This window comes from Agrilus planipennis, unplaced genomic scaffold, assembly GCF_000699045.2.
Source record: "Agrilus planipennis isolate EAB-ADULT unplaced genomic scaffold, Apla_2.0 scaffold17, whole genome shotgun sequence".
NCBI classification, from domain to species: domain Eukaryota; kingdom Metazoa; phylum Arthropoda; class Insecta; order Coleoptera; family Buprestidae; genus Agrilus; species Agrilus planipennis.
Genome location: NW_020439021.1, coordinates 988,087 through 997,386, shown reverse-complemented (window position 1 = coordinate 997,386; position 9,300 = coordinate 988,087). Strand labels below are relative to the sequence as shown.

At 34.6% G+C, this 9,300-nt stretch overlaps 1 protein-coding gene across 1 annotated transcript in view; it reads right to left on the bottom strand.

Moving 5' to 3' along the window:
- LOC108744314 overlaps positions 1–9,300 on the bottom strand; it is a 105,063-nt gene that overhangs the window by 20,520 nt on the left and 75,243 nt on the right. Inside the window, exons 4-5 of the mRNA XM_018480020.1 lie at positions 5,680–5,853; positions 3,043–3,534 (exon numbers count right to left, since the gene is read on the bottom strand). Coding sequence (XP_018335522.1) covers positions 3,043–3,534; positions 5,680–5,853 — 666 coding nt within the window. The remainder of the gene's footprint in view (positions 1–3,042; positions 3,535–5,679; positions 5,854–9,300) is intronic.

Genomic DNA, 9,300 nt, shown 5'->3' with positions numbered 1-9,300 from the left:
TTTCCTTCGGCGTTAACCCCTTCAAATAAAAGTATTTGATGACAGCACGATTTTCCTGCTTTTCCATTTTTACGAAAACCACAGAGGCGTCTTGTTCAGCGTGCTGTCAAACCTACACTAGCAAGGAGATCGGGCTGAAACTATAGCTACAAGCTATCCAAGGATGGTACTATAGAATGTCACCTCAAGGTAGGCCTAGTGGCGTCATCTCTTGGTTAGGCCGGAAACTTATCAATCCACCCTCGTATAATGAGGACGTAGGAGAACAGAGGTCGCTATGGAATTCAATAAGAAATAGGCGAGAAAGGTTGGCAGGACACCTTCTCAGGCATGAAAGGCTAGTTAGAGGCATATTAGAAGCAGAAACAGGAGTTAAGAGGACTACAGGTAGGTCTAGATTAGATTACTGTTCACAAACAATTAAGCTTGTGAGATATTCTATTTTTAGGGAAAAGTTTAGGACGGAAAAAAGTCTTGACGACCTTGTGTGATGATGCATGTATGAATAGCGTAATTGCGGTTTCTAAATACGTTTATTAATAGTTGTATTTTACTTAGTACCTACAATATGTATATATACGGCAATGTAATAGGGAGATGATTGGTTCATTGCAACCTACTACAACGTCTTCAAGCGTTACTTTACTTAATACAAAAAGGAGTCACACAGAATATGACATTATAATTCCATTTCCCTCTTTGCCTTTGCCACAACTAGTACTCCATCGTCGTCTCAAAGGGGCACTTACGATGAAAGCTAAGTGCATGGCATGTATAGCGTTTCAGACAGACACATTTAAAAAAAAACACTTAAACATTATCAAGCATGGAAGTGCTTATTTATTTAATGAGGTAACAATAGGATTTTCCAGTAAAGCACCTGTTATTGTAAGATTATTGTTATGGTTTTCATTAAAGTACATAAAATGTGTTATACCAGAGTCAGCTGTTCTGAGTCTTAGCTCGAACTAACCGCAATGGCGTTGCTAACTTCATATTGTGGTGTTAGCAGTGCGCGCGCAGCTTCCGTTGCATGACTTCAAAAACAAAATGGGAATTATTTTACAAGACCTTATTTAGTTTAAGTTATCTCTTAGATATAATAGTCTAAGACATAATGTATCTACCGCGTTAATCGATGACATTTATTTTGAAATTCACCCATTCTCGCAGGAAGGTTAGATGTCTGTATTCTATGTAATAAACGGGAAGATAAATGGTATTAATCATTGTCAAACAGACTAATGGCACTAAGCAGTCATTTATACAAAGATCAGAACATATTTGTAGTTGACATGGGAACGACAGCAACATAGGCATTCTACGTAATAGTAAATCATTATGTTCGGCTGACATTGTTAAATCAGTTGCTTAAGTCGTAAAGCAAAATGTGTACATCTATAATATATTTTGTTATCATAGTGGATAAAGAATAATTAACCAAAGTACGAAAAATTACAGTAAGTGAATTTTTTTTAATGAATGCTGTGCAGAGGCCTCATCAAAGAACAGACCAAACAGGTCAACCTCTACCCCTATTTATTCCTATTTCTGCTTTCCAACCCTTTATGAACAAGAAAATGCTCCCCTAACCTTTCTCAAGTGATCGGTTGAATGCGATATTTTGTCCATTTCAATTTAATTATAGGCCTATTAGTATATATACAAAGATGTAGAATATACACCAATCAATGTTTAATTGGTTTGTGTATTCATGTAATTGTCTGTTACGCACAATTACATATTTCATCTCCCACTTATTACAACCGACGCGCGATCGGCGTCAACAGTTTCTGATGTAAAATATTCTAAGCTTACGGTAACGACTTCTCACTTTACATGCATACATGCTACTTGTTATAGGAAGAATCTCGTAAAATGTAACAACTTTATCGGAAGTGAAATCAATGAAATTGGCTTCGATAAAACACTTCTACCGTGTTTTATTAGCGGAAGATGTTTTTCTCCAATCTCCCGAGCGGAACGACGTCTAAAGGGAACTTTTACTGCTGCAAGACTTGTAACCTTGCTATTTCCTTTATGTTGTCGCATTATACTTTTGTTGCAATTTCAATTCATATAAAATGTGACAATTTTGCGAAAGCTCATTATTTCCGCTATTGTGTAATAAAAACTTATCGAACGTGAAATAATAGCGCTAAGAATGACTGCACAAAATGTCTCATTAAACTAATCTAGTATAAAAATTGAATTAAGTAATATTCTCTTTTCTTTTTTTTTTTTCACAAAGCGAAAGCAAATTAATGAATGATACCCGGTACCTATGTTCATCACTAACGCAATTTATAAAACTGGCAGATTGATGAATTTGACATTCATAAGGCGGTATCATTAAAACGGGCCGATTCGGAAGACGTCTCATTGATTTTCCATTTCCACGGTGATTAAACTGATTACTATATTTCACCGGCTGCTGTCTAACCCTTAGTGTTATTCGAAAATTGGATCGCTGAGGATTTAAAAATTATTTCCACTCGAACAAAGTCGTTTATATACAAATATCGTTTATGTTATTTTTAGTTAAATAAAACCAATCTAATCATTAAATTTGAATTACTTTCAACAATTCTGAATTATCCATTCAACTCTCTTTAAATTTTAATCATTCTTTAGTCGAATATAAATTGATTACTTTCAACAATAAAAATTTACTTTAGTTAGGTATAAGAAGCTTTGGCCATGAGATTATTTCTAAAATGTATTTGAAAAATGCTGAAAAATAANACTTTCAATAATAAAAATTTACTTTATATAGTTAGGCAGTTATCAGAAGCTTTGGTCATAAGGTTATTTCAAAAATGTATTTGAAAAATGCTGAAAAATAATAATACCGCTTTTCTTTCATAAAAAGATTAGGTATAGAGAGAGCTTTGCGGATGATTCAAAAGCTTACTTGTGTATACATCAATATACAGATATTCCTTTGGACAAATTTCAAAAGGAAATAAAAAGATACGTATACGTGTAATATCCGCACCTGTCAGAAAATTCTGCACAATAAAGACTTGTGTCAGGACTTACCTGGCATAAGCTGTAGAGAAGTTAAGTTCTTTGACTCCCGCTGTTCTCCAACAGGACGCCTTGAGTTCTTGATGAAGGATGCTTGCAGAAAGCCATTCGGGGCAGTGGTCTAAGACCTGCTTGAGGGTAACCACAAGCAGTTTAACCGCCCCCTTGACAAGATGTCTATCAACCCTTATCGGTAAGGGACGTAGACTAAGAAGTCCGACGGGTAAGTCTGACGATGTTATTACCGTAGTGCCCCTTTTCGATAGGGGCGTTTTTCCTACAGATTCTTGACGATTTTTTAATTTAGAACTTTCAACGCCTTCATTATGATCGAAATTAATCAACGAATCGTCATTATTTAATAAAAAACTTAACTGATGCGTATCACTAGTATCACTTTTCATTTTACTATTCGCGTTACTGGCACGTTTTGAACGCGACAAATCTGAATTGAATGAAAACTCCGAATAGTTCACATTATTATTTAATTCTTGATCCGGGTCTCTGAAAAAAAAATAGAAGAGAAGATTAGAAACGCTTAAGGAATTCAAAGTATTTTGCTAGCTGAAGGAAATACATCATTCTAATCATTAAATACCTAGACTTAGGAAATATTATTAAAAGAAATAATGAGTAAGGTACTATATGGTCCTGAACGTACCCGTGAAAGGTAGGACTTATAACAAGTCCGTGTTAGTACCGATATTCAAGTATCCATAGGTTGTTGAAAAGAAATGCCTTTTTGTAACTTATTATGCTTGACACCTTCTAGTTAACTTCATCATTATCATAAGATCGGCAGTCCTAAGACTGGTTGGACACGCACCTCCACTCTTTCCTATCCTGAGCTAATCTTCACATTTCCCTAAAACTAGAACAACCCACATCCTTAACTATTTGCGAATAGTAATCTAATGAAGGTCTATCTCTATCCCTCCTAACTTCCGTTTCTGCCTCTAATATGTCTCTGACTAGACCTTCATTCCTGTCCTACCAACCTATCTCGCCTATAGACTTCCATAGAGTCCTCTGTTCTCCTATTCCTTCTAATACCTCTTCATTTTTAATCTTCTCTATCCACGATATCCTCATCATTCACCTGTAACACCACCTTTCGAACGCAACTAACCTTTTCTTTTCCACCGCGCCCTCTGTCCATGTTTCGCACCCGTACAGCGCCGTGCTCCAAACATACACCTTCAACAACTTTTTTAGAATTTCTAAATTGAAAGTTCGCGAGCACAGAAGTGCTTCTTTTTATTGAAGGTGACTCGACCCTGCGCTATCCTCTACTTTATATCCCTACTACTCTTTCCGTCCTGACTTCCTGATTTCCTAGATACCTAAAATCGGTTACTTCTAATTTTTTGTCTCCTATCTTTATATTCGCTCTGTCCCCACTTTTTCTTCCCTTGCATAGCAGTATAATTGTTTTATTTTTATTTATTTTCATACAATACTGTTTCGTCAATACCGCTTCCATTTTATTTAAAGCTATCTCTAACCCCTCCTTGCTTGATGCTTATACTGCTATAAACTTATCGTTGAATAAACATATACAAAATATCTCGTTTCAATGTAACCCTTCAAAGTTCATGTAGGAGAAAATTGTAACAGTAAGCAGCGAATTATAGGTACTGTAACAAGAAATTAAATTAATAAACTTGAAATTATTTGCAATGAAACCTTCTGAAGTTTATACACGATTTAAAGCTTTACAACCGAGATTTGAGTGGTTTGTATTGTGATTATTAAAGATGCCCATTAGATGCCCGAACTATAAGTGCACTTTCTGCTACAAAATAATACAATGTTTAGATCCCTTTTGCTCAGAATAGCCCAGCATAATGCACCATACTCATCATTTACGACAAAAAGCTCGCCCCATGCAGTGGCTGCTTTCCACTAATATATATACAGAACAATGAAAATTTATTCGTAGTATGTATCTCTACAGAATTAGGAAATTCTAAGCTAGCTACTTTCACGAGAGCACAATTTTAGTGAAATACCTAACGTTAAAACACTTAATGGTTTAAGTTTGCAGAAGGATTCACTGATAGGCCTGTAGAGAATTGCAACGGTTCAGTCATTAGCATGGAGCTTTACTATTTGATATTTTAGTTTGCTTTACTAGATTTTAACAATAAATATAAAAAAAAACTTTACCACTGTTTGAAAGGAAGGGTCTACAAGAATGTCCTCGGAGCAAGTGTTCTTTGTTCCTATGTCTGGATAACACATGGTTGAAGTATAAAAACGGACTAAATGTTTTTGACATTTTAATTTCTTTCAAGTAGGTACCTTGTACCTTGATCTTGCTTTGCCTATCACTAATTTGTATAACAAAATGTAGAGACTTAAAGTTAATACGTAAATGTCAGAACAGAAATACAGATCGAGAAGTAAGGAAACAAATGAATATAAAACGAATTTTCCATGAAACCTTAATTACAACCATGAAAGAAATATTTTCACTGAAATTTATATTTGTTTCTTTTAGAAAACTTAAACCAAGTGTTAATTTTAGTGTTAGATTCAATTTCGCTTATTAATTCAAGAAAAATATATCTCCAAAGCATCTAATGATTAGCATTATTGTAACAGGATTGTAGAGGACGAAGTTTCTATAGGATGAACTGTACTCACCTACTATAGAATTCTGATTGCGCACTTGTGCTTGCGGTGTTGATCCAGATCCATACGAAATGACCGTCCATCATGTTTAGACGACGGGCGTTTTCTAGTATACGAAGTGCAAAAACGCGGTCACTGAACAGGACGATTACTCCTCTTGTGAGCCTTGATATATCGGCCAGTTTTCTGTAAAATAAGAACATAAATCAGGACCGCAAATCCTAAATGGTCTCGGAAGTTTTCGTTCATGTTCAATCCCATTTCTCTTTCGGCAGGTTGGTGATCAAATACAAAACGCTTATGAGTACAAAAAATGTGACTTTAATTCAAATTAAAGCGGTCAATAATCTACCGTGCAATTTTTTGGAACATCCCTAGACAAAAATTTTCAGTCTCTCAGAGTCTTTCAGCGCCTCTGAGAGCGTCTCTCACAGTCTTTCACCGTTTCTCAGTTATTGCCTAGGTGTTTTTATGGATTTCTCACATTTTCTGTATGAGAGACTCGAACGATAAAATTGTTAATTTAGAGATTCGAGTCTCTCCCAGAGAGATTGAATGAATAAAACTGAAAAATTNTTTTATCTCATTACCATTATAAGGTCGTCAGTCCTAAGACTTGTTGGACACGCACCTCCACTATTTCCTATCCTGAGCTAATCTTCGTATTTTCTTAAAACTAAAAACGATAAAATTATACATCTAATAGAAGCTGATATTTTATTAACCCTGTTCTTTTTCATAATTTAGTTCCAGTAATTCGATCGAGAAGGAAATATAAGTGTTTGGAGTACCTACATGTTCAGCAATATCTTAAAAAATGTAATACTTAAAAATTTCCAAATTATTTTTCGTTGGTTCTGTATTACTGAACCTATCAAATATCCAATATTTTGGCTTTAAATAATAATCGCCATTATTTTTCTTGTATTCTTAAGGTAGAAAACTTTCCATCTATCTTTGAATTGTCGATTCTTGCCGCAAATAAATTGGAATATATTACACAGGTAAGCGAAATTTTTAAGTTGATAGCATGTATAGGGTTCCTCAAAAACTCGTTAAACAACTTCTGAAGAAACTGAGAAACAAAATATCATGCTATTTTAGTCTAAAAGGAAAGAAGCTGGCGAAACAAAGCTCCTCAAGTGGCAAAGCAAACCACTTAAGGATTTTCGTTTCCTCAACTAATGGAAAAATGGAATCCTTTTTCAATTCACGCTGCAACAAAAATAAAGCTTGTCATGGTTGTATTTTCTTTAAAAACACACCCTTTCAGTGACATTTAAAAAGGATTTAAGACCTAATCCGAAAACTTCAGCAGCTAAGTTTATGAGAAATTTTGAAAAAGTCAATTAAAAATGAAAAATAAATTTTACCAAGAAATAATTTCATGATTCATTATAATGCTTTACACTGTAATGGTAAATTATATCTACCCTTCGAAACAAACGAATATTTTTATTCAACACAGATTTCGCACATTTTCTAATCCTCCCTTATCATTTACATCAGTTCGTTACAAACCCTACATTACAAATAAATTTTAGGGTGCTGTTCCATATTAAACATTTGCGATGAGACAAGAATTTTAAATCATTTGAATGTAAAGTAATTATTTTTGTTTTTATCCGCAAAATAATTAAGTGGTATCTTTGCCTTAATGGAATTATACATTTATAATAAACAACCGCTATCATATCATCAAATTAAATAAAGTGTACCTACTGTGTTACAAAACAAAAAAAAAAACTTTTAAGACTAGTTGTGTCTCAAGAAAATAGTAAATGCTTATGAGGTGCTGGTATGTAGTTTAGTAGTTGAGGAGCACGGGGTAGTTAGAGTCAGTGGGGAATTATATTAGTTAGTCTATTTAGTAGACAAGTTGCTTTTTGTATGTAACAACTTTCCCTTTTAGTATTTCAACTTATTAGAGTTTGACTCTACAATTATTTCGGTAATAATAAAAAGACACTTGGAAAGTTTTACTAAATTTTATTACGAACCAGATGTACATTTCGCTTTCTAGGGCATCTTCAGGAGTATTTTTATTATTACTTATTATGAGTTTACTCACCATGAGTTTCCGGCTAATTATTTTCATAATTATTTCCACTTATAAGGCGTTACATAAGTATATATATCTTTAAGTAAGTGTCTTTGTTTTTTAATTCCTAAGAATGCTCAACTTTCTTTAAAGTCTAAAATTCTGCTTGTCTGCGTCTCTTTTTGTTACGCATTAATTGGTGTATTGTTCCATTTTCTTTTTAGTGCCCGCTGCAATTCCTATTTGACATCTCTTTTCTATGTTTACGATATTCCTTACGTCTGTCGTCAGTAAAAGAAGGCGNTTCTTTAAATGCTAAAATTCTGCTTGTCTGCGTCTCTTTTTGTTACGCATTAATTGGTGTATTGTTCCATTTTCTTTTTAGTGCCCGCTGCAATTCCTATTTGACATCTCTTTTCTATGTTTACGATATTCCTTACGTCTGTCGTCAGTAAAAGAAGGCGTTATGCCAGCAACCGCTCTAGTCTAATTAGTAAGTTGAAAGAAGAAAGTAAATGAGACAGTTTTATTGCGAACTTTGCCAATTTTGAACGTTTCAACTATAGTAAGGTCGATGCAAAGTTGCCATATGAAGTTTATTAAAATTGAATTCGCCAAAAGTCCCAAAGTTGCCACAATATTTACGACCCGCCATAACTTTATTACGAAAAGTGCTTGGAGACGATATTTGTATTGCGTCTCATTCAATATTGACAACCTATTTTGATACTGACCTATTTCCGGTATACGACGAAATCATTTTTTGGCTATGCAGGGTGTGTTCGTCTATCTTTGTCACTCTTTAAATTATGGCTAAACTTAACAGCAACGTGGTAAAGGAATGTGTCATTGAAATGCAAGTTGATTTTGAATTTGCATTGCAAATACTTTTAATAAAGGAGACCAAATTGCGCTAATATTGTTCGTCTATTACGACAGAGCTGGGTTATGTGCTACTCGCTGTTTTCAATTGTTGGAACCGCGTGGAAATGTATAACGACAGGTGACCGCGAATAGAATAACAAATTTGTGGTTTACTACCATGGCATGTTACAGAATGGACATTTCCTACATAATGCAATATGCGAAATTTATTAAAAATTGTTGTAATGTAGTACTTTTATTAGTCGAGATGTATGTATGCCCTAGACAAAAATTTTCAGACTCTCTCCAGTTTCTCAGAGTCTTTCAGGGTCTCTCACAGTCTTTCACAGTCTCTCAGTTATTGCCTTGTTTTTATGGATCTCTCACAGTCTCTGTATGAGAGACTCGAACAATAAAATTGTTAATTCAGAGATTCGAGTTTCTCACAGAGAGACTGAGTGAATAAAAGTCAAAAATGGAGAGATTCGAGTCTCTCGTAGAAAGACTGGGATCTCTGAAATATGTTGAACATAGAAAATTTTAACCATGTCTATCGAGACACCACTTATTGAGAGATTCGAGTCTCTCGTTCAGAGACTGGATACGAAATGAGGATCTCTCTATGAGCGACTCGAGTCTCTCGTTCAGAGATTCGAGTCTCTCGTTCAGAGACTGGATACGAAATGAGGATCTCTCTATGAGCGACTCGAGTCTCTCGTTCAGAGATT